Genomic DNA, 24,523 nt, shown 5'->3' on the forward strand with positions numbered 1-24,523 from the left:
GTTTGAGAAAATAGACATTTATAAAAGTTTTAAAAGAGTTCTATGACCGCCTAAAAAAGAATTTTATGTGATCAAATTGTTACGCCTTAAGCAATGTAACAGAAAAATATAATTACTATTAACACTTTAAAATTCTCATAAGCGTTTTAACTTTTTTTGTATTTGAAAAAATTACATTTAATGAAAATGCACAATAAAATTTTAGAAGCCATACAAATATTTGTAGCACGGGTTGTTTGTGAAGATGAAACTTTTTAAAAATTACATTAACGTTGATGCACCACTAACCATATCACTCTAGCCAATAACCCTTTTTTCTATATTCCTTCATCTCTCTCTCTCTCCTCAGATTCAATCTGCTCACCTAAAAACCCCAGATCTAACTTTCTCAATTTCCAAAGGCTCAATCCTTGATCCAGATCCAAAACCTCCCCCCAGAACCCACATTTTCAATATCCGATCTTCTGACCCATCGCTTTTACACGATCCCAGACCATCAATGGCCAGATTGGAGAGCTTGATCGGGCTGGTCAATCGCATCCAGCGAGCCTGCACCGTTCTAGGAGATCATGGTGGCGGCGACGGCATGTCGCTCTGGGAAGCTCTTCCGACGGTCGCCGTCGTCGGAGGCCAGGTCTCTTCCTCTCCCTCCACACCATTCGTTTTGTTTTTTATTTTCTTAAACAATCGCCTGGGGTTCTGATTTTCCAATGCTATAATATATATTGTTTTATTTTTGGAAATTAGAGTTCCGGAAAGTCCTCGGTTTTGGAAAGCGTCGTTGGGAGAGATTTCTTGCCTCGTGGATCTGGTATTTCTCGCCTTTTCGCCCTTTTCCATATAAACAAAGTTTGCTATTGATGTGTATTTTTTTTTCCTTCTTTGGCTGTGTTTATAGTTTATTGGAATATTAAACGAATGCGAGATGTAATGTGGGTTAAACTTTTTCTGCTTGGTAAAGAATTGAACCTGATTTCGAGCAAAGACACATAATTTGCACTAAGCTCAATGCAGTTGAGGCTGTTATTTCGTGTGTCCCGAATTGATATAATCTAAGTAGAGTGGTGCTAGTTATTTCTAGCTAATTAATATTCTTAATTAGAGCGACCCCCATCATTCCGTTGATCATATATGCCGTTCCATTTGTAGCTTCGTGTTGCAAAAATTATGCATTACTTCTTACATTAACTTTATTTGGTCGAAAGGTATTGTGACGAGGAGACCATTGGTGTTGCAACTTCATCAGATAGAAGCGAATCGGTCTGAATATGCAGAGTTTCTTCATTGTCCTAAGAAGAAGTTTACTGATTTTGGTATGTTAGCTTTGAATGCGAGGTTCATTTTTCTCTTGGACTGAAGATGAACTGTCCGTGATTATGATTTTTGAATTTAAGTGATAGTTATGCAACGGTTTTATTTCTTCTTAGTTCTTATGCCGAACAGTGAGTTTTACTCTTTGCTTGTGCAGCTTCTGTACGTAAGGAAATCTCAGATGAGACTGATCGTATAACTGGGAAGACCAAACAAATCTCTAACATTCCAATTCATCTCAGCATATATTCTCCAAATGGTATGTATTTAATTTCTGGTGAATATCATGGATTTGAATGCCATATGTTTAATTTCCTTCTAAATCATTATTTGCATGCTAATCAATTTTCATCTCGAAGGAATATAGTGGGGTTACATGTTATATATATATATATATATATTACTAATGGAAATTAGATGCAAATGAAATTTAGATTTTTGCTATCATCTGTATGTATAGATATTAGATAGTAATGCAAACCACAAGCTAGGCTTTCCTATGAAGGTTCTAGTTGGAAATCTGGAAAGTTTACTCTGTTAAATAAATTGAAACTTCTATTCCTTGTGTAGATGAGAATGTTGTAGAGATGAAAGCTGGAACTTCAATATATTGTGTATAGTTATGCAGTATTTTCCTTTTTTGTTTCTTCAACCTCTTGTCCTGATTCAAGATATACTCCGTAACTCCATAATTCGTTTGTTGACCGATATTGTTAACAGTGCTGGTTGGTTTGAATTGCATGGTACTAAGTGTATTTTTTGTGGCAGTTGTAAACTTAACCCTTATCGATCTTCCTGGATTGACGAAGGTGGCTGTAGGTAATCTCTCGCTCAATTCCTCCTATAACTATCTCTCTCCCCTCCAACCCCCCACCCCCTTCCCAACCCCCCCCAAAAAAAAAGTTTGGTAAGAGCTTACTGACAAACTTCTGGGTATTTTGTAGAGGGACAACCCGAATCCATTGTAGAAGATATTGAGAATATGGTCCGTTCTTATGTTGAGAAGGTGAGGATACTTCAGAACATTGTTTGCAGGATCAATTTATTATTTGTCTTTTATTAATACTGCAGACTATCTGATGGACTTCTCTGATTTGTAGCCTAACTGCATTATATTGGCTATCTCTCCTGCTAATCAAGATATTGCCACTTCAGACGCCATCAAACTTGCAAGAGAAGTCGACCCGTCTGGTAATATGAACTATGGACAGGCGACAATACTTTTGTCGCCTTAATTCATTGTTTATCAAAAGGACGACTGGTCTACTCATTGCATTATGTTTGACATTTTTAGGTGAAAGAACATTTGGAGTGCTAACAAAACTCGATCTGATGGACAAGGGAACCAATGCTCTGGATGTAAGGATCCAATCATACTCATTGCATAATTTGATCAGAAAATATAAGTTACTTGATTATAAAAAGAAATATTTTAACTTTCATGACTTCATGGTTGTTACCTTTTGGTTTTCATGAATATATATAAGTGCAATTTTTAAAGTGTGTAATCAAGATTCCTTACTTCCGGTGGTGGCAGTGGCCCATAACATCAAACTAATCTGTAGTTTGTATGAATGTTCAAGGTTATAGAAGGAAGGTCATATAGACTGCAACACCCATGGGTAGGAATTGTGAATCGTTCACAAGCTGATATCAACAAGAACGTTGATATGATTGCTGCTCGTCGTAAGGAGCAAGAATACTTTGAAACTAGCCCTGAATATGGGCATTTGGCGCACAAAATGGGTTCAGAGTATCTAGCCAAACTTTTGTCTAAGGTATTAACTATTAAAATATTAAATATTTTTCTTCATCTGGGCTGGTATGTTCACATAGTAAACTAATGAAATAACTGTTCCATTTCATCTTCTTATCAGCATCTGGAGGTTGTCATTAGGCAACGCATACCTAGTATCATTGCCTTGATAAACAAAACAATTGATGAGCTTAATGCAGAGCTGGATCGTATTGGCAGGCCAATTGGTGTAGATTCAGGGGTAACAATGCTGACTTTTTGTGATTAAGTTTTCTGTTTATGACAGGTTTGACTGACTTATGTTATTATATGTACAGGCCCAGCTGTACACTATTTTAGAATTATGTCGGGCATTTGACCGTGTATTTAAGGAACACCTGGATGGAGGGTAAATTTCATGGCCTTTCTGTGACATGTATTGGCTATTTAAGTTTAGATTTCAATATTCTCTGATTTTTCATGTTGAAATTATGTATGATTTAATTGATCAGCTTACCAGGGTTTCTGTTTTGAAAGCATGTGCCCTTGATTCATTGATTGAGTTTTTGAACCAAACACCGAGACATATCGAAAAAGAATTACTATAGTTCTATGAAGGAAGATTTCATTGAGTTTAAACTGTATATTACGTTCTAAATACCTAACTGTCCAGTACTTCACAAGAGTAGAGGTTACCTTAAAAGTTGTGCACTTTACTCGTTCTCTGTTCAGAATCTTCATCAAATACTTTAAATTGACTTCAGGCTAGGACTCTGCAAATGTTAAACCTAAAACACCCAAAAGATTTGGGTTTCGTTAGATGTGTTTGGTAATTGCACCCTCTGCAGTGGCTGGCCATTTATTTACAGGCTGTGGACCCATATAAACAAACCCTTGAGAGAGATTCACTACACTTGTACTTGCTCTTGGTTTGAATATCATGAAGTCAAGATGAGTTCTGAACTTGATTTAGAGCATTTCTGTCATAGTGTAATTTTGATATCTGCAAATAAGCATATCAATCATTTCCTAATATATGCATATAATTTAATAATAAGTTGCCATTTCAGGCGACCTGGTGGAGATCGGATATATAAGGTTTTTGACCATCAATTACCTGCTGCTTTGAAAAAGCTTCCGTTTGATCGTCATCTCTCTGTAAAGAATGTTCAAAAAGTTGTTAGTGAGGCTGATGGTTACCAGCCCCATTTGATTGCTCCAGAACAAGGATACCGAAGACTCATTGATGGATCTATCGTCTATTTCAAAGGACCAGCTGAAGCCTCTGTGGATGCTGTAATGCTCTTATTTCTTTCATGTTCTATATATGATTCTAAACTCAAAGTTACAACACATGGAATATATAGTTTATCACAGAAAAACTATGTTAAATATTATGGATAACATATAAAGAATTAGTTCAATAATTTTTCTTGTTTCTGGACTCGGGTTGTCTAAATTTTCTGTCCATCAATCGGGAATGGTGCATTTCTATGCTTGCCTTGTATAAGTCTTCTTTTGGTCCAAATTTTTACGCTATATAGCGGATATCAACGTCACCTCTGTTTATCTGAGTATTCTTTTCACTCCATCAATTTCTCACAGGTGCACTTTGTTTTGAAAGAACTTGTACGGAAGTCAATGGCTGAAACAGAGGTAAGTAAATATTCATGAGTTTTAGCACTTTATGGCAACAATCAACATGTGGGCAGGTTGAAGTTTAAAAAATGCTACTTTATGGAATTTGCAGGAATTAAAACGATTCCCTACACTTCAATCTGATATAGCAGCCGCTTCCACTGAAGCGTTGGAAAGGTTTCGTGACGAAAGCAGGAAAACTGTTACACGACTGGTGGAAATGGAATCTAGCTATCTAACGGTGGAATTTTTTAGAAAGCTTAATTCTGAACCGGAAAGAACTCCAAATCAAGCAGGATCGAAGGCGGATAAACACTCAAAAGAAACAGTACAAAATATGGACAGTTTTGGAGATAATTATCTCAGGAGGATTGGTATGCAAATTTCAAAACCCCATTCACTGTGTCTTATTGTGTAAAGCGTGACCCACTATTCACAGTTTCATTAAGTTATTATGTTGCTGAGATGTTATATACTTGTACCAGCATCAAATGTCAGCTCTTACATCAATATGGTTTGTGAGACTCTGAGGCTTTCGATTCCAAAGGCTGTTGTTCACTGTCAAGTTCGAGAGGCCAAGAGAAATCTGCTCAACCTTTTTTACACCAAAATTGGAAGGCAAGAGGTGAGCTTCCCACTTTTCAATGCCAGTTATTTTTTGTGTTTCGGGGGTGATAAAGTAGTTTTGGAGAACTGAGGATATATAACCATATTTTCCTCTGCTTGGGGAATGTGCAGAAGGAGAGACTTGGCGCAATGTTGGATGAGGATCCGGCACTCATGGAGAGGCGAACAAACATTGCTAAACGCCTTGAACTCTACAAGTCAGCTAGAGATGAGATCGATTCTGTCGCATGGAAATGATGGAGTCCACATTACATTGTATGAGGCTCATACTAGATCGAGATGCGCACATCTTTTATACCACTCGAGACAACGCAGACATCACAAAATACCGGATTTGGACCTGCATATTCTTTTTTCTACTTGAAATAAGAAAAACTCACAGGTACCGCAGGAACTTCGATTTGAAGTTGCACATGATTCTTTTACCCCGGGCTTCTTCTTTGTTGAACTTAACTTCAACTGCCTGTACTATTATATATTTGCAATAGACTTGTTTGTAAAGTCAACAATTATATCTGTTGTTTGGATGAAATGAGAGGACAAAATTATAGGATTTCGATCTTAATCCAAGCAATTTAGCAGATTGCAGACTTGTCCCTTCTGGTAAAATGATTTCACTTGTCCGAAAACTTTCACTCTTCCTGTCGTATAAATGAAGAGACAAGGTGGATGACTCTGGAGGAGGATGAACCAAGAGCAGCTCACCTGTGCGGACTGAGACAAGGAGTTGTAGGGTATCCTGGCAATGGCATCCCCATATCATAGGGGACGATAATATTAGTCAAATTCCATAACTTAAAAAAGTTTCTTGACTATGTGTCCGCGATTCGTTAGAGCTTGACATGCGTCCACTTGTACAATTTCCTCGGCATGGTTAGTCGGAACTGGGATGCCTGATCTGAATCTCGTGTCCGCGATCGAATGCCACTATTTTTGTTGTTGTGTGGATGCAACTAATGCACGACCCCCATCGACTCGCACACTAGTAGATTCAAACACTTCGAAAAGGAGGTCTACCTCTACGAGGCTCCATGAATTCGAACCGCTCGTTGGTTCCAGATCGCCCAACGTGGAACTTATTACTTGACCATCAAGTTTCCGCAACGCAAAACGAATAAAAAAAACAAAATAGAGAGGAATCCGGCCCCCAACTTAAAATTGCTCCAACAATATAACCATAAAATGTACAAGGGTAACGGAAAAAACAGCAATTCGAAAGAATGAACAATATTTTAAGATAAATAGTTAAATACAATCAGCGAGTGCACCCCAACATCTTTAAAGACGTTATCTTTATACATTGCGGTACATATCTAAACACGAAAAATACATACATACTCCAAAATACCCAAGCTTAACACGAAATGAAGCAAAAAGTTACCGAGGAAGAAACTCAATACTTGAACGGATTCACGAAACAAATTTTTCTTCCAGAGTGGTTGCTGCAAAAAAATCATGTAATTCTGCTAGTTCTGCATTGTGTGGCCGGCCTGACTTGAAATAATTTTATCAGTGGTCTGAATCCTGCTTGCTTGCTAAGCGCAACTCATACAAGTCATTAAGTATCCACTCTTCACCTGTGTGCCCACCCAACACCAGGACCCTTGTCCCTCCGACCACGCAAGTGCTATGGCCCCAAGCAAATTTTGGCGGTTGCCCTGGAACGTTGAGAATTCTCCATGATGGTTTCTCTTCCGAAGGATCCAAGAGGAAAAGCTGAGAAGGAGAATGCAGCCCCGCGATTGAACCGCCAAATATTATAATTCTTCCGCAAGGCATGCTGACTGCAACATGGTCAAGTCTGGGAGGGGGAACCACTGCACTCTGGCTGCCCATGCTGGTGAACGCATTACACTCCAGTTGCCTCCACTGGGGGTTTTCATCTTCCAAATCAATGGTGTAAGTCTCCCCTGATCGTAACCGCAAGTGCCCACTGTTGGCAAGTCCACCAAACATGAGAATCTTTGATCGACCATAAACAGAGAGGGAATGCCCCAACCTAGAGGGAGGAGCCCATGAAGTTGGAATCTCTCTCCATCTTGGGTTGTCTGTTGCCAGATCCAATAAGTACGTGTCACTAAGAAGGACCCCAGCATCTGTGCATCCACCCGACACAACCAATTTCGAACCTTCTAATGTGCAAGAGCTGTGCCAGGATCTAGGAGGAGGGGGAGTTCCACCAAAAACTTCTTTCCATGTTGGCTGCTTGGCATCCAAGTCAAGTACGAACACATCATTGAGCAATCCTTCCCGCCCACAGCCTCCAAATACGACCAACCAAGAACCATTCAACCATGAAAGGGTGTGGCCCCAACGCCCTGGTGGCGATGATTTCACACTTACTCGACACCACTCAGGATTGGCAGCATCAAGATTGAGGACAAATGTGTCGTTCATTGGCTGCATATCAACTCCTTCACCTCCAAATAGCACAAGCCGATTTCCTACAGAACAAGCACCAAAATTGCATCTTGAAGGCTCTACGGCACCTCCAACTGTAAATTTCCTCCAAGAAACAGCCTCAAGGGTTGTCAGTTCCCTAGCTAGACGCCCCCACCCTAACTTGTTAGTCATGAGTTCCAATGTACCGGTGACTTCTCTTCCCCATGCATTTTGGCATACCATCTTCCTCACATGCTCATTTTTTGTCAGTTGGCGGATTCTTCTACAGACAGACCCAATGGATGCCACATCCCTCGGAGTCAAGCGTGACAAAATGTTGTGAGCCAAAACTTCATCAGAGAGCTGAAGAATCCCGCATATGTCGTGATACTGGGTGAAAGGTGTTTGTCCAGTGATGAGAGGATATTTACCAGATTGATCAGACTGTAGATTGCATGTCTGTTTGTAAACTGGATATGATACACTGTTGAGATCTATTTTTGCTTCAGAAAATACTTGAATGCCTATGATGTGAGTGACGGTTCCGTTATCATCGTGTATAGGTTTCAGTCTTAGTCTATTCACCAAGGGAGTGCCATCCTTGCTGAAATTCAGAAGCTCTCCTTGAAACTCAACTCCTTCCTTGAGACACCTTCGAATCTCCGAAACCACAACTGGATCTACAAGAGGATGCCGTCTTTGAGCATGAGGGTCCCTATATTGCAGGAATCGACTGAAACGAAAAAAGGACGTTTGATTCGTTAATACAAATTTTGAAACAGTTACCAGTACAACAGATTATCATGTGACAGATATGCATACGAAAGCATAACAACAACAAAGCCTTTTCCCACTAAGTGGGGTTGGCTATATGAATCCTAGAACACCATTGAGCTCGGTTCTTTGTCACGATATAAAAGCATAACAACAGACAACGTTAATCAGCTCCTGAAACTTCAAACATTGTCTCCCAATATCTTCGATATACGTTTCAAGTTCTCCGGTTAACTATCATAACAACATGGGTGATGCTAGGGAGACACCTAACTCAAAGAATTAGATCGAAATTAACACATTACAGCTCTCTTCAAAGTTTAAAACTTTAGAAAGGGGATTTTGCAGAAAACTGCAGAATTATTGATACCATAAAATGGTTATCGAATTCGGCATTTGAAACGAACTCAATTAACCCCAAAATACACAAGAAATTTCAGGCAATTTCTTCAGCAAAAAAAATTAAAATTAAATCGCATCATCATGAAACAAAAAGTTTGACTTTGAAGCAACATTTAAATTTTCATCATTTTTGTTCTACATTATGTAATTGCATATAAAATATAAAAAAATTCACTATTTCCCCAAATTCTCTTAAACAAACACTAAAAATCAACTCTTGAAGAAATTAGCAAAAGGGGAAAAAGGAAACTGAAATCAGAAATCGCTACCAGTTTCGGCCGAGGACCTCGTGGGCACAATAGCCGGTGAAGGTCTCAAAGACTTTGTTGACGTAAATGATAGGACTGTCGGGCTCCAGAGCATCTGACACCACAAACGACGCCGGCCTCATTGGGAACGCCGTCGTCCACGGCTTCAGAGCGAGCTGGCTCTCGTCGTCGTCGTCGTCGTCGTCCTCTTCTTCTTCCTCCCCCTCCAGAGGCTCCTCGTATCTGCTCCATTTCAGCCGCTTTCCAAAGCTCTGCACCTCCTCCTCCTCCTCCTCCACTTCGTATTTGTTCGCCATAGCCATTCCTTCAAGCTCTCAGCGTTTGTTTCGTTTGTTTGGTTTGTTTGGTGTGCGTCTAATCAAAATATCTCGTTTTATTTTTATTTATAGCTTCAATTCTGAAATTTTTCTGACGGAAGTGCCCGTCTCAGTTTCTTAATATTTCAAAATGCCATCAAGATGTGCCGAACCACATGGAGCCCGGTAGCAAACAAAATAAGTAGCCGATTGCCGAATCACATCGAGGGTGGCAGTACTGTAGTTTGAATGAGATTGGAGGGTAGACAAGAACTGGGAGTGGGCAACACGTGGCCAGCGGATATTTTATCGGAAAATATCTAGCCTAACTTGCCACGCTATAGCTTCCACGTCATAGGTTTGCTGTAGAAGATATTTTCGTTCCGTTTTGAGTGTTGGGGGTCCCGGTATCATTTGGCGGTGTCAAATATCTTGCGTATCCTACGGTCAGACCGCAAATGTCCGTTGAAAGGAATGGATGGGGATTCAGATTCTGTACTGATCTCTCTGAAATCATCCAAGCGCTTTCATTTTAACCGTTGGTTTAGAGACTTACCAGTTTTTGCTTTAATTTTTTTATTTTGAATACATCGATATTTTTTAATTCAAGTAAGTGAGAATTTAGCTAAGTTAAATAATGGATAATTTAATTAGGTATCGAATTCACTATTCACGAGATTCGAACCTAAGATCTTTCATTTTAAAGACCATACTACTGAGTGACAATTTTTGCTTTACTATTAAACATACAAGCATACAGGTGTGGACACAATACGATTCTTACCAAAAAAAAAAAAAACTTGCAGTATCAACTTCATTTGGTTTTCTCACATTTATCTTAAGGGAAATCAGTTGACAGATGGCTTGGCAAACTATAGTGTTGATCATGTTGGAGTTTATTGGTAGGCTTTTTATTCGCCGTGTGCATTTGCTCATAATCTTACGGGGCTTCCAAATTTTTGTTTCTCATAGGAATTGTCTTTATTGATTTTTTGTTTCTAATGGTTTTGTATTTTTTTGTTAGGGTATGAATTTATTTCCCCTCTAACTTATTGTATCTTTAGTTTTTTCTTGTTCAATATTCTCAATAATGTTTTTTTTCTTCATAATAACAATGTTGTAGTGAAAACGACATTGTTGTTTTAATTTAAAAAAATTTACGAATCCAATAATGTTTTTTTTTCATGAAAACAATATTGTAGTGAACGGCATTGTTGTTTTAATTAAAAATAATAATAATGAATCCAAAGAGGAAAATAAAAAATAGTTGATGAAGAGGTCGAAAATGTAGATGAAGATTGCGAGACCAATTAGAGTTGTGTCAATATTGGTTGAGTTCATATAATTGGTCCGATTCGGTTTTTCAACTGGCATTGGTTCAAGCAAAACCTTCCAAAACTGACTTTTCAATTTGGTCCGGTTCGATTTGTCGGTTGATCACTGCCCTTGCTGGAAGAATGCTCTTTTGATGGGTCCGTTGAAGTCCCACAACTCAAGCTCGAAGAGAATCCCATGAATCAATAACAGTATTATAAGACATGTTTGAAAGTGCTTTTCAAAACAGCTAAAAATGCTTTTAAATAACTTAAAGTGTTCATGTGAATGTTTGGTAAAAAAAGTTAAAAGTGCTTCTAAGTTGTATTTGAATCTCTGTTTTTAAAGAAGCACTAGGAAAAACGCTTGGAGATAAGCACTCCTACGTTAAAAAGATAAGTAGAAAAAGGAGAAAAATCAACAAACAAGTAGCTAGCTAGCAACAGACCTTGAAGATAAGCACTTCCACGTCCTGGTCATCAACCATTGCATGCACAATAAGTGCTTCTCCTCTCACACTGACTATATAATTCCAACACCGCTATCTCCTTATTATGTCCGTACTCCACACCCTTGTCATCTTCATCGCCGTCATCATCGTCGTATCTGAGTGCTCTGCGCCGGGCGGGAGTATTCAACACCCTTGGTCTTAAGACGTTCACATTCAATGATTTAGAGGCAGAGCTACTGAAATATCTGCTAGATGCGGCTTTGGAAGAGGAGGAGGAGTTGGTGGTGGCGTTTGGAGAAAATGGTAACTTGGCCGGGGAGGAGACCAGCGGAGCGCCGGAGTCCATCTTCCCAATTGGAAATGCTTCAACATAATAACGTGGATTTCCAAGCGTGAGTGCACAAGCAGATAAGTGTCACAAGAACATGTTGATTCACAATTTTGATTCTAGAAGATAAGGTGTGGGTCCACTTGTGTGATGCAATTAATTATAGTATACTAATTTAATAAGAGGAAATTTAAGTAGAGTTGCTGGACCACGTCATCTATAACTACTTCTCTTTGATAAGTCTAATAAAAGATTTTATGTAGTTCGGTCTCATTTGACACCATACTCGTCATTTGTGCAAGAAATGATCTAGTTAGACTATTTTATCGAAATTTTCTTGCTCAATATATTTTTTGTATAATTTGTTTGAGTTTACATTTTTTGTTGTTGATGATATTGTACGATAAATAATGCCATGTCGGATTGATTGTTACTAGACCAAACAATTATATTTGGATGCCACTCTTTTGGAGTTTAAGCATGCACAACGCTCTTTTTTTCCTATCTCGAAGTTTTGTTCCACGTTATTTTATATTGATACTGTACTCTGCCTAATCTGTTGTATTTTTCTTTTGGTAGTTTCTGTATTTAGTAAGGTGTTGATGCTAGTGATTTTTTGTATTTTATACTCCGTAATAGTAATTAGGTTGAGTGTCGTTTATAAAACGCATATATAGTTTATGATATTCACGTTTAAGTTTGGATAATTTATGTTATTAATGTGGACAAACTCACATTGAAATTCTAGGGCGTAAATAGCAAGAGCCCCAAATCAATATGGGCCAACTTATGGCCAAGACCATAAAAAGGGCTGATGTGGATGTTGTTTCAATGAGTACGACTCCGAAGCAAATCTGAGGCGTGACTTTTAACTTTGTCTGTCGTTCAACTCACAAGTCCTTGATCTCAAACATTGAATTCAATTGGGTCACTAACACTTGTCGGTCCAAAGCCACATTGTCACGATTTAATAATGTTTGTTTTCACTTATTTTAATATTTTTTTTTTCATTTTTTATTTACATTTCTTGCCCCACAATCAATGCTTATCGTTGGATACTTGGATTTCAATAGTTAAATCAAAATGCTTAAAACAATTTGGAAAAATAAAAAAAAATTGCTTGCGTGAGTCTTCTCGCAGAAGGATGGATTATAATAACTTTGTCTTGTCCTTTTTTTTTTTTTTTTTTTTTTTTTTTAAAGGGGCCTCAACTTATCATCAAATTTGCATATAATTTATATTCTAGCTGATTTATTATTGCATTTCTTGTAAACAAATTAATTATTGACCTTAGATGGTAATTGCTTCCATGGTTTCTTTTTGGGGACAAATTTATGTAAATGTTAAATATGGATTATTTGTATTTAATTTTACATAACTATATTCTACTTTAGTAGATTTAAGCTAGACTCACGGTGGAAGGTATACTTTTTGATATTCACGGTATGTTTTGACAATTGAAGTCTGTAATGTTTTTTTATACTCTTTGTATATACGATTAAACCGACATACACAATCGCTTTTTATGCAGCTAAAAAAGGAATTCTTTCTTAGTGTAATGGTGCATTTAATTTTTTTTTTTCCTTTAATTGATATTTTAGCGCAATATGCAAATTTTTCTAAAAATAAGGACCTAAACTTTTGAAAAATAGCTAATTTACCATCTAACCACCATAGATCCCATCAAACGGTTGTAATTAAATATAAAATTACCATCGGACGTGTAACTGAAAATGACACAGCCGGCGGTTTTTCACGGCCACAAAGACGCACGAGAAGGTAGCACTGCGGCTTGACCCCACAGGGCCGACACCCTCTCTCTATCTCTGACTCACTCGTTAACTGCCCCGACTTCAATTATTTCTCTTGCATTAAAAACAAAATCAATCATTCATTAAAAAATAAAAAAATAAAAACGTTTTTTTTTTTGCTCGGCCACGCGTTATCCTCATTCCTCACCCCCAAAAATTTATATAAACCCTACTCTCCCTCTGCTCGTCGCTAGTAATCAAATTTTCACAATTCAGACGGCAAGTTGATCATTTTTCTCTGTCAATTTGTCTGACTCGTTCTGTTTGATCGTTTTCCGAAACCCTAATCCCCAATTCTAAGGTTTCCCCTCGCGGATCTCCCTCCATTGGTCTCCACTTTCGCCCTCCACAATCACTGCAAATGGAAATTCTAGTCCTTTGAAATGGGAAATTAGGGTTTGATAGTCAGCTGGTGTGTGTATTTTGCGTCGTTGTGGGGGTGGTTTTTGGTGGCCATGGCTGCTTTGCAGAGAGTGGCGCAGTCCAGCGTGAGCACTACTGCGAGTAGTTACGGTTCGTGTAAAGGTGGTGGTGGTGTTTTGTCACCGTCTGCCGCTGAAATGGCAGTTCCTGATCGTTTCCGGCAGGCTTGAGGGTTCTAGTGGTCGACGACGACACCACGTGCTTGAGGATTCTTGAGCTGATGCTCCTCCGGTGTCTCTACCAGGGTATGCCGTTGATCTTCGAGCTAGGACCTCGGTGATTGGTTATGCTTATGCTTTATTTGCGTTTAGTTGATTTTAGCTTATTATTAGTGTGAATTGGTCGTGGACTGTGCTACTGATGCTTGCTGTGTAGAAAAAACAAGTTATTATCTCAAATATTATGGACTGTTGCAGGTCTGTATTGGATATGGATCAGTTGCAGGGCTAATCTATATGAAATTGAACATATATTTATATATTAACCCTGTAATTTTATTATGGAGATCTAAGCAGCTGGATTAATTAGCTGTTGTAGTCTGTAAGTCTCTATCTCAAATGCGAAATGAGGAATTTGAGAATTGAAACGAGGTAAGCAGTAGGTGTTTAAGTAGCCATTAAGCATACCCTTCTTCGTTACTTGAACTATAACCTGTCCGACGAGTCAACTTGACCTGTTTTAATTGTTCTCATGGTTCTGTTGGTTCGTTAATATAATTAGGAAGCTTTTGTGCTAGATTTATTATATTGGGAAATCACGGTAAACCTATTTATTTAGGCCAGCTTGTGGAATTTCAGTTCATTGTGTATTTAACAAGCAAACAATGTTGGGATAGCTGAATTATGTAATGTAGGAGCAGAGTAAAGCTACGTGACTTTTGTTATTTTCTTTATGCTTTTGTTTTTTTTGCTGGCAGTTACCACCTGTTCCGAGGCTACTGTTGCTTTGAATCTTCTACGAGAGAGGAAAGATTGTTTTGATGTGGTACTGAGTGATGTTCATATGCCTGATATGGATGGATTTAAACTCCTGGAACACATTGGTCTGGAAATGGACCTTCCTGTTATCAGTGAGTATATTAATTTTAATTACTTCAATGGTAGTCGAATTATGCCATGTTTGTATTAACATGACGGTGTATTGTTCAGTGATGTCTGCTGATGGGAGAACAAGTGTTGTTATGAGAGGAATTAGACATGGGGCCTGTGATTTTTTAATTAAGCCTGTACGTGAGGCAGAACTCAAGAATATTTGGCAGCATGTTGTTAGGAAAAAATGGAATGGAAGTAAAGAACTTGAACATTCTGGGAGCTTGGAAGATAATGATCCACATAAACGAGGAAACAATGATATTGAATACACATCTTCTGTTAACGAAGGAACAGAAGTTTCATTGAAAGGTCAGAAGAAGAGGATCAACGCTAAAGAAGATGATGATGGTGATACAGAAAACGATGATATGTCTACATCAAAGAAACCTCGTGTAGTATGGTCAGTTGAACTCCATCAGCAATTTGTCACTGCTGTGAACCAGCTTGGGCTTGATAGTATGATCTTTAAATTTTTACTTTTTATTTTGATTATATTACATATATACATATTATACGAAGGTGTACCTGGTCTACATTCGTTGACATCATAATATGACTGCTCAATCTTGCTTTCTGTTACTGATCATAACTTTTTGTTATATTTCAGAGGCTGTACCAAAGAGAATTCTTGAAATGATGAATGTACCCGGTTTAACTCGAGAAAATGTTGCTAGCCATCTGCAGGTATGGTGCTTCCCCTCATATTGGTCAGATAGCTTTGCATGATTTCATATTGTTGTCTTTGTCACTGACAAGAATGACACATAAAACAGAAGCATTTAAGAATTCAATGCATAAAATAATATGTGATTATTAGTACTATAACTACAATTATGCATTATGCTTGATTCAAAATCATCAGTTTACTTTAAAAACCTAACTTGAATTATGAGAACAGTAATATTTTCCATATGCACATGGGTCTAATACTAACGGGATGCGTGCATCTTCTTTTCAAAATGAAATATAGAATTGTGTTTTCTCTATCTTTCATTTACATTCCGACTTGGTCTTTTTATACGCATACAATTGACTTGAGTTCTTCGTTTGTTTTCCTAAGAGAATTATTTACTTGAAAGAATTAAGTGGTTGTGCAGAAATTCAGGTTATATTTGAAGAGATTAAATGGAGTAGCTCAACAACAAAGTGGGATTGCAAATGCTTTTTGTGGTCCTGCAGACTCAAATGGGAAGTTGGGCTCGCTTAGTAGATTTGACTTCCCAGCTTTGGCTGCCTCTGGACAAATTCCTCCGCAAACACTAGCCGCCCTGCAAGCTGAGCTTTTAGGTCAACCTGCAGGGAACCTCATGCCAGCAACGGATCAGCCTGCTCTTCTACATGCATCCCTACAAGGAGCCAAGCGTCCCCCTGTTGAACATGGTGTGCCATTCGTGCAGCCTTTTATAAAAAGCCAATCAAATGTTTCCAAACAGTTTCCACAACCCGTCATTTCTGCTGAGGATGGATCTCCAGGATTTGGACAATGGAGGTCTAATAATCGTAGTACAGTGGCACCCAGCAATTATCATGGAGGGTCGAGTGCTCTGAATAGTAACTTATTGATGGGCGTTGTGCAGCAGGAGCAAAGGCAACATGATCGAACGCAGCAGCAGTCTGCGCTAATCGAACCTTGCCGTTCGTTTAATGTGCAGCCATCTTGCCTTGTGGTCCCCTCTCAATCATCAACTGGTTTCCAGGCTGGAAATAGTCCTGCTTCTTTCAATCAGAGTATTAGCTTTAACAAGTCTACTGTTATTGATTACAGTCTGCTCTCGGATCAATCTAATAATTCCTTGAATATTGGACATATACGAACTGGAAATCTTAAAATTACCGGCACACTTGGTGGGTACTCTGCCCCAGGTTCTATTTCTCCCACTTCTTGCGTAGTTAATGCTGACAACAATAGCACCAGTTACCAGAATTCAACTGCGACATTTAGTGATTCCAGAGAGTTGCCGGGGGTTTTGCATAATACGTCAAACAGCCAGGGTTTTTATGTTGATAAATCAGGGGAAATGCTTGATCAGGGACCCCTTAGGAATCTTGGATTTGTGGGTAAAGAGGCTTGCATTCCAAGTCGATTTGCAGTGGATGATTTTGAATCGCAAATGAGCAACTTGAACCCTGGAAGGATCCAGGTGGAGAACAGTGGTGCCCTAGTCAAGCAGGAGCCAATTGTGGATTATGTGGATAACGAGAAACTAGGCATCCCAATATTGCAGCAATATTCTTCAAGTGATTTCATGAGTCCTTTCACTGATTAGGTAACTACTATCCGGTATTATTCTATTTTTATCATGCTTTATATTAGCAACATCTGAAAAATAGTGTGTGCGCGCATGCGTCTATGTTTAATCCACTAGTAGTTCTTTGTTCGTCGAATCTGTTATCCTAGAACCACAAGCTTGTAGATGTCGTCGTAATCTAATTCTCATTTTTATTTGCAACAGGCGTTTATTTAGTGGTTAGCTCAAGTCTCTTGATTTCCGTGACGCGTACAGATTGTTTCATTATCAAAATGTTCAGTAGAGATTGCAGTTGAAAGTATGTGTATTATTTCTACGTTTAGATCTAATTGACTAGCCTGCACCGGACTCAGTTGCAGAGCGGCCTCTTGCATCCGAGACTCGAAAGAAATTGAGCACAAACATGGGGGAGTATCAGTATCGGTCCGGAGGAAAATAAATTGTGTCAGACTCCAACAGCTTGAATTGGTTCCTTCCCATATGATGATTGGCATCTTGCCAAACATAATTGTGTTAGTTATTTGGATCTAGTTATGTTGAAATATGACTCGTGCCTTAAATCCATTGCCCAATCTTGTAAATTTAATTTGGTTCAAACATTTTAGCTTAGCTTGCATTCTTCACCGGGCGCTTGCCGGATGTGTAACTTATCCCGCCTCAAAGGTAACGAGTCTTCTGTCACTCCGTCGTTTAATCCTTTGTTCAAGCATGCACCCGTGTATTGTATAGTATACATTGGGATTCTTGTTTGTTGAATCTTCGACCGTGTATGCATACATTCTTTCGGTAAAACGTCATGTACCAGCAGAATTTTTGAGAGGAGAGGCCACCCAACCCATTTGGTTTTTGCATGATCAATGATTAGTGGTGGAGTTTAGAATTTTCAAATAATGGTTCATGATTTTGACTTCAAAAAACTACATTAGGCCATTTTGTCAAGCATCTGCTAGGAACTTGTCGATTTTTGTCAACATATATGCCAACAGCTACTGTGGTCTTGAAAGGCTTGTTGAGAGTGGCTGTAGAAAATTGTGGAGTAATATTAAAGACTCAAGACTTGTAAACTGAGACATTTCATTGAACATTTGGTGGGCATGATAGAGATGCACACAAGAGAGAGTAAGAGGAGAATGTTGTAATTTAGTTTGTGCTAGCTGTTTATAGTGTCAAATTTAATACACATACAAATAGGGTTGTGCTATCCACACATTCCATTTTACTTCTCACGCATCCCTTAATAATTTTTGTCCGTTAATCTTCTTTAATTCACTCGATCCGACGGTCGAAAATTAAAAAGGTGTGTGAGAAGTAAAATGAGATGTGTAGATATCAGACCCCATACAAATATACATAGAGTTTTCAAAGTTGTTAAGATCAAGAACCAATGATCTCATGCTGGCTCTGCCACTGTCAATGATACAAAGGGAAGTTTGGTGAAGAATTAACTTAAGTCCCAGGAGGATCTTGGAGATCCTCAAATCGTGTTCGTTTATCGTATATCGTGCGGTCAGTTTTCGTTAAGTACCATTTATATTTAATTTAAAATAAAAGTATTTAAAATAATTTATTATTGCACGATGTACGATGAACAGACACGATTTGAAGATCTCTAAATCCTCAAAAAGAGGATCCGGTGAGGATCCTCATTCACTTAAGTCACTGTCAACGTCATCTTGTTTTTATTATTTTTATTTTCAACCCACGACTATGCATGATGCTATTTAATTAATATTTTTTTCAGGCGTGGGTGGTGAGAGACCATGTGTTTGAGAGGGGTGTCCAATATCGGCAAGGCACGCTGAGCAGCGAGCATGTGTCATGCTTCATAATAATATCGACCTCTTGCGATTGAAAACAATAACGATAATTGGAAGAATTACATGAATAGATAATTTAAAATATTTGAGTAATTTTTTTATAAACTAAATGGGTTGAGTCTGGTGAGGTAAATAAGAGAAACACATACATGAAATTAGTCATGTTGGATACAGTAATGTACTCCATCTTACGTTCGAATCCTCTATTTTGTATTTTAGATATATTTTTTAACTTTTTAAATAATTATATTTAATCTTCTCCGTTAATATCATAAATAATTTTTTATTTTTGTGAGAAGCTAAAACAAATTTATAAAAATTACTTTCCTCCTATAAATTGTAACGCAAAAAAAGATATATATAAAAAAACAAAATACAGCGAGTCGTCAATGGCAATGATGGTCCAACCTTTTGGCCGTTAAATTATCAAATCAATTTAAATTTTTTATAATGTTCTTCCAAATTTCCATGAGAATCAAAAGAGTGGAGATGCTTGTACGAACTCAGAGTCACTAGCGACAAACCAGCATTGTCCCATTTCTCCGTTCTTTACTTCTCCCGCCCTTTTGTCCGTAGGAATCCAGAGAGTCCGTTTCGTCAACGCAACACTCTCTCTCCAAATCACTTCTTCTTCCTTGTAAAATCCCAGAAACAAAGCAACTCTCAGACCCAGAAACCAAAAATGGAGAAAACCCAAGATTTTGCAGTGGCTGAGATGAAGAAATCAGTGCAAAAGCTTGGATCTGCCACTGAGGTAGGAGCAAATTGCAATGCTTTCTCATACAGTGTATAATATTAATCATTCACTTTTGTACTTCATATTAATCCATGGTTGTTTTGTTGGCAGAAGTTTGGAGACCCAACTCTCATGAGGTTCTTGATTGCGAGATCAATGGACCCGGACAAAGCAGCAAAGACGTTTGTTCAGTGGCACAAATGGAGGGCTTCGTTTGTTCCAAATGGGTTCGTTTCGGATGCCGAAGTGAAGGATCAGTTGGCAGACAGAAAGATCTTCTTGCAGGGTTTGTCCAAGGACGGGTACCCTGTGATGGTTGTGAAAGCAAGCAAGCATTGTCCTTCCAAGGACCAGCTCCAATTCAAGAGTAATTATCTCTGTCTAATTTTCTATTGTTTCATCAAATCTTGGTAATTATATCACTCTTTAAAATGCAATTGGAGAGAAGTTCAAGTATAAAGCAGTTTGGCGAGTGCAAATGTGGGTTAGGCTAGTTGGTTAGCGTAAAGTAACTGGTGAATTATGGATTCACTTTAGTTCGTCTCTTGTTGCAGAATTCGTGGTTCATCTGCTTGACAAAACAATTGCAAGGTACCTCTCAACTTAGCTAATATTAAAATGTCTTATTCAAAACAGTTGTATTGTCAAAAACTCTAGAGTACATTTGATGTAATACATACATTGCTGAATTTATCGGCTGGTTGTGGATTTGAGCTGCTTAAAACGCAATGTATTGAAATGTCAATTCAAATCATCAAAAGGTTACCCTTTTGATGAGTTCTTGAAATGTCCATTCAAAGCAATTACAAGATACCTCTCAATTTGAAATGTCTATATTCAAAACACCGAAAGCATAAGCAGCTGCCTTCGCATGAGGTTTATGGAAGGCATGATCGGATGTGTAAAGAATACATGTCGTACGCAGGATTATGAATCTTTAGAGCCAGTACATGATAGGGCTTATGAAAACACTGGTCACATAAATAGAATTGTGCCCATGCTTCTTTCGGTCGATGGAAGATGGTTTAACTTTATGTAATGAATGAGTTTTTATCTCTCTTAAATTTGAATACATTCAACTTTTCTACATAGATCAATCAGGATGTCTCAACATTTTGTTTTTCGATTTGCTTGTCTAGCTCTTTCAGGGGAAAAGAAATTGGAAACGAAAAGATGGTCGTCATTCTTGATTTGCAACAACTTTCATACAAAAATGTTGATGCGCGAGGGTTTATCACCGGATTTCAATTTCTGCAGGTGATTTAGCATTTTTGACAACTTCAAACTTCTGGTGTAAATATGATAGAATCCCTCCATGAAGATTGTGGCGCTATTTTATTAGCAAAACATGTGCTAGAACAAACCCCTGGTCTGGCGAGAGCATTTCCTCGCTATGCATGAACTGTTGCTTAATCACTTTGTTTTCGTTTAAATGTGCAGTCTTACTACCCTGAGCGATTAGCGAAGTTGTTCATCTTAAGCATGCCATGGTTTTTTGTAAGTGTCTGGAGGATGATTTCTCGCTTCCTTGATAAGGGAACGCAAGAGAAGGTATGTCTTGTCCAACTCGATAAACATGAAACTTTTCTAGTTTTGTCCAACTCTTTTTTGGTACCTCTATGGAATCAAGCTGGTGCAACAATCTGGATGAAGTTGTTATATTACGAATCGGGTTTCATTGTTTCTGAATGTAGAAGAATGATGACGTACAAGCATATTTGCCGTTATCTTAGTTTGCGATCGTGACTGCAGATTGTGATTGTGAGCAATGAGGAAGGAACAAAAAACTTCAGAAAGGAAATCGGCGAAGAAAACTTGCCAGAAGAGTACGGCGGGAGAGCAAAGCTTGTACTTCTCCAAGATGTTGTACTGACACCGGTGGAGGATTGATTCTTCAGCTGCATCAAGATTGAGGATGCTCTCGCAGTCTGATCTTCTAGGCAGACTTTGTACTGTAATCCGCTAGACGTGAAAGTAATTTGTTCCTTCTAATGCTTCATTCCTGAGTGATTCACCTTCTATTTTTAAGTTGGATGACGTCGCTTATATATTCATGACATACCTTTCTATCTTCATCTCTCTTATCACATGATTAAATATGACAAGATACATAATATTTAAGAAATGCTGAACTTTCTGTTACCTCATACTTTTAGTATAATATTTTGTAACGTTGACACAGAAATTTATATTGCACGGTGAGGTAATAAAGATTCTACGGAGAATCCCACGTGCTATTTCAAGTTCAACAGTCACAAAGACCACAGTATATAACCAACGTTTGCAAAACTCAAAACCCCATTCCGCCGCCGCCGCCACTCGTTTCTCCTCGGCTCCAACCAGATTCTCCAAAATGTCCACTTTCACCCACCATCACAACGGCCTCCTCCTCAAGATTCCCCTCTCCGGCCGGTCCCGGGTCTCCGTGTCCAAGTCGCGACCCGGCCCATTCACAGTCCGAATGTCTCTCCAAGAGACCGGCCCATCAGTTGCGGTGGTCGGCGTTACCGGTGCCGTCGGTCAGGAGTTCCTCTCTGTCCTCCAAGACCGCGACTTCCCTTTCCGGTCAATCAAGATGCTTGCGTCCAAGCGCTCCGCGGGTCAGAACTTGAAGTTCCTCGGCGAAAACTACGTCGTTGAGGAGCTCACCCACGACAGCTTTGACGGCGTCGATATCGCCCTATTCAGCGCCGGCGGGTCAATTAGCAAAGAGTTCGGTCCCGTCGCCGTAGAGCGCGGCACCATTGTCGTTGATAATAGCTCTGCTTTCCGGATGCAGAATGACGTGCCGCTTGTGGTCCCAGAAGTCAATCCGGAGGCTATGGAGGGTATCAAGGTTGGAAAGGGAAAGGGGGCGCTCATTGCTAACCCTAATTGCTCCACCATTATTTGTTTAATGGCTGTCACCCCTCTCCATCGCCATTCTAAGGTTTGTGAAATGGGTTTTTCTTGCATTTGGTTGTGGAGCCATAAAGTTGTTTGCTTTCCTGTTGTAGTTATGAGATTTTTGTGCATGTTTTCGGGTTTGTTTTGAAATCGGATTTTCGTGAGCTTGTTTTTGGAGGTACAAAGTTGGTTGCTTTGGTGTTCTATTTGAATTTTAAATGTGAATTCTTAAATGGGGTTTTGTGAAATTAGTTGAGATGGATTGGGTTATGATTTATGAATCCGTTTCCAGGTAAAGCGAATGGTTGTTAGTACGTATCAGGCTGCTAGTGGAGCTGGTGCTGCTGCCATGAGAGAGCTTGAGCTGCAAACTCAGGAGGTTTTGTTTTACTTCATCTCTCTCGTTGTTTTTGGTTGTTCTTTTTTTTTTTTTTTTTTTTTTTTTTTCAGTTTACGATTGTAGTAATGTAATTTGATTTCTGTACTAAGGTTTTGGAAGGGAAGCCACCAACCACTAAGATATTTTCACGACAGGTCTGTCTATTTGTTGTGAATTGTTCAAGTTTGTAGTGGAAATTAAATTTGTTTTCCATGAGTCATTGAACCGTACATTTGCCTTTGCCTTTTGCAGTATGCATTTAATTTGTTTTCGCACAACTCAGCAGTTCTTTCAAATGGATATAATGAAGAGGAAATGAAACTAGTCAAGGAGACACGAAAAATATGGGTTAGTTTCTTTTGTACTTTTATCAGTCAGAATAATTTAATTGGAAAGCAGCTTGTAAGTTTGCAGATGTTAATAACATAGCTATATGTGTAATTTATTCGTTATCCATTTCCTCAGAGTGACAATGATGTCAAGGTAACTGCCACATGTATACGAGTTCCTGTTATGCGGGCACATGCTGAGAGTATAAATCTTCAATTTGAGAACCAACTTGACGAGGTAATACCATAATGCTGTCTTTTATGTAGGCTATAATTCAGCAGTGAACTCTATTTTGCTCAATACTTGCATCAATGGTTTTCACCTTGCAAACCTTCAGTTAAGCGTTGTGATGATTCTTTTGTGTCTCTTGTGATTTTAGGCTATTCTTGTATCCTATTTGTAATGGTTTGGTTAAGTGAACATCAGTTCAGTCGGTGCTTTCATTCTCTTTAACCTCTTTCAAGCACATTTCTTAATATTTTTCAGTTAGTCCTAACATTATAAGTACTATGGTGTAGCATTTGGTTTTGCGTGACTTCTACAGTCCTCTCTCAAACTAGCAAAATAATGAGACATTCTTGAAGGTGTTAAGATTCCTATCTTTTCACGCTCTCCTTTGAGTTATAAATCTGTTCACTGTCCAGGACACTGCAAGGGAAATTCTGAAGAAAGCGCCTGGGCTGGTGGTTATTGATGATCGAACAGCGAATAACTTCCCTACACCATTGGAGGTGTCAAACAAAGATGATGTTGCAGTAGGCAGAATCCGTCGTGATGTATCCCAAGAAGGGAACTATGGGTAAGGCGAACAGTACTAATCTTTCGCTTTCTAATTGTATATATTTCGGCAAGCCACTCATGGCATTTCTCTTAGCAGGTTGGATATATTTGTATGCGGTGATCAAATACGCAAGGGAGCTGCACTTAATGCTGTTCAGATTGCCGAGATGTTGATATAGTTAACTCTGCTTTCAAGGGCTACGTTTTGCCATATAAATCTATTTGAGAGGTGAGAGGTGAGGTGAAGTGATTTGAGTTGATTCTGTTTTAGTCTTCTGGATGTGGGTGCAAGATGAATCGAGCAAATTCAGGCAGCCAGTGTTTTTTGTTTTGGTAGAACAAGATATTAGGCTTATCAGTTCTTCATGAATATCCTTCCGTTTGGAGGGGAATTTTGTATAATTCATCTTTTTAATTTTTAAGGGAATAAATTGTACCTGTTCTGTTTCGACTGAAGCGTATTCGATTGGGATATAGAGGAACTGAATTGCATT

The 24,523-nt window shown here is 38.7% G+C and overlaps 4 protein-coding genes and 1 pseudogene across 7 annotated transcripts; 4 read left to right on the top strand and 1 right to left on the bottom strand.

Moving 5' to 3' along the window:
- Positions 1–497: 497 nt before the first annotated feature.
- On the top strand, positions 498–5,864 carry LOC103943083 (phragmoplastin DRP1C). Its single transcript, XM_009353278.3, has 16 exons — positions 498–634; positions 748–811; positions 1,206–1,313; positions 1,469–1,570; positions 2,080–2,130; positions 2,256–2,317; positions 2,412–2,502; positions 2,606–2,670; positions 2,895–3,089; positions 3,189–3,308; positions 3,385–3,455; positions 4,117–4,342; positions 4,652–4,702; positions 4,797–5,058; positions 5,170–5,309; positions 5,423–5,864. Exons 1-16 carry the CDS (start codon positions 500–502, stop codon positions 5,546–5,548), a joined length of 1,869 nt encoding a protein of 622 aa, XP_009351553.2. The 5' UTR covers positions 498–499; the 3' UTR covers positions 5,549–5,864.
- A 658-nt stretch (positions 5,865–6,522) lies between these two features.
- On the bottom strand, positions 6,523–9,500 carry LOC103943084 (adagio protein 3). The gene is made up of 2 exons (XM_009353279.3): positions 9,139–9,500; positions 6,523–8,426 (listed from the first exon to the last, which is right to left on the bottom strand). The coding sequence occupies exons 1-2, from the start codon at positions 9,438–9,440 to the stop codon at positions 6,821–6,823; spliced, it is 1,908 nt and encodes a 635-aa protein (XP_009351554.2). The 5' UTR covers positions 9,441–9,500; the 3' UTR covers positions 6,523–6,820.
- Positions 9,501–13,778: 4,278 nt separating this feature from the next.
- LOC125467857 lies at positions 13,779–17,857 on the top strand (annotated as a pseudogene).
- A 1,463-nt stretch (positions 17,858–19,320) lies between these two features.
- LOC103943086 (CRAL-TRIO domain-containing protein YKL091C) lies at positions 19,321–21,969 on the top strand. 4 transcript variants are annotated; one of them, XR_007258711.1, is made up of 7 exons: positions 19,334–19,672; positions 19,766–20,021; positions 20,209–20,245; positions 20,794–20,911; positions 21,095–21,205; positions 21,407–21,628; positions 21,837–21,969. XR_007258711.1 is itself a non-coding variant. In XM_009353282.3 (6 exons), exons 1-6 carry the CDS (start codon positions 19,601–19,603, stop codon positions 21,542–21,544), a joined length of 729 nt encoding a protein of 242 aa, XP_009351557.2. In that variant the 5' UTR covers positions 19,321–19,600; the 3' UTR covers positions 21,545–21,799. The 4 variants fall into 4 exon arrangements, 3 of the variants coding, with proteins under 3 accessions (XP_009351557.2, XP_009351558.2, XP_009351556.2); XM_009353282.3 differs by lacking the exon at positions 21,837–21,969 and having other exon boundaries at positions 19,321–19,672; positions 19,769–20,021; positions 21,407–21,799; XM_009353283.3 differs by lacking the exon at positions 21,837–21,969 and having other exon boundaries at positions 19,326–19,672; positions 20,803–20,911; positions 21,407–21,799.
- Positions 21,929–24,477, top strand: LOC103943087 (aspartate-semialdehyde dehydrogenase). Its single transcript, XM_009353284.3, has 7 exons — positions 21,929–22,583; positions 22,833–22,919; positions 23,030–23,074; positions 23,172–23,267; positions 23,385–23,486; positions 23,894–24,048; positions 24,127–24,477. Exons 1-7 carry the CDS (start codon positions 22,008–22,010, stop codon positions 24,206–24,208), a joined length of 1,143 nt encoding a protein of 380 aa, XP_009351559.1. The 5' UTR covers positions 21,929–22,007; the 3' UTR covers positions 24,209–24,477.
- The last annotated feature ends 46 nt before the right edge of the window (positions 24,478–24,523 follow it).

The sequence above is a fragment of a genome, unplaced genomic scaffold (genome assembly GCF_019419815.1).
Source record: "Pyrus x bretschneideri cultivar Hongxiangsu unplaced genomic scaffold, Pyrus_bretschneideri_v1 Contig22, whole genome shotgun sequence".
Classification (NCBI taxonomy): Eukaryota; Viridiplantae; Streptophyta; class Magnoliopsida; order Rosales; family Rosaceae; genus Pyrus; species Pyrus x bretschneideri.

Excerpts from the sequence above, each read along its gene's own strand:
- LOC103943083 (XM_009353278.3), top strand. The coding sequence starts at position 500 with ATGGCCAGATTGGAGAGCTTGATCGGGCTGGTCAATCGCATCCAGCGA. Across the intron at positions 2,318-2,411 it reads TCCGTTCTTATGTTGAGAAG|CCTAACTGCATTATATTGGC; the intron begins GTGAGGATACTT and ends TCTGATTTGTAG. Across the intron at positions 2,503-2,605 it reads AAGAGAAGTCGACCCGTCTG|GTGAAAGAACATTTGGAGTG; the intron begins GTAATATGAACT and ends TGACATTTTTAG.
- LOC103943084 (XM_009353279.3), bottom strand. The coding sequence starts at position 9,440 with ATGGCTATGGCGAACAAATACGAAGTGGAGGAGGAGGAGGAGGAGGTG. Across the intron at positions 8,427-9,138 it reads GAGGTCCTCGGCCGAAACTG|TCGATTCCTGCAATATAGGG; the intron begins GTAGCGATTTCT and ends TTTTCGTTTCAG.
- LOC103943086 (XM_009353281.3), top strand. The coding sequence starts at position 19,601 with ATGGAGAAAACCCAAGATTTTGCAGTGGCTGAGATGAAGAAATCAGTG. Across the intron at positions 19,673-19,765 it reads AGCTTGGATCTGCCACTGAG|AAGTTTGGAGACCCAACTCT; the intron begins GTAGGAGCAAAT and ends TTTTGTTGGCAG. Across the intron at positions 21,206-21,406 it reads ATAAGGGAACGCAAGAGAAG|ATTGTGATTGTGAGCAATGA; the intron begins GTATGTCTTGTC and ends TCGTGACTGCAG.
- LOC103943087 (XM_009353284.3), top strand. The coding sequence starts at position 22,008 with ATGTCCACTTTCACCCACCATCACAACGGCCTCCTCCTCAAGATTCCC. Across the intron at positions 22,584-22,832 it reads CTCTCCATCGCCATTCTAAG|GTAAAGCGAATGGTTGTTAG; the intron begins GTTTGTGAAATG and ends ATCCGTTTCCAG. Across the intron at positions 24,049-24,126 it reads TCCCAAGAAGGGAACTATGG|GTTGGATATATTTGTATGCG; the intron begins GTAAGGCGAACA and ends TTCTCTTAGCAG.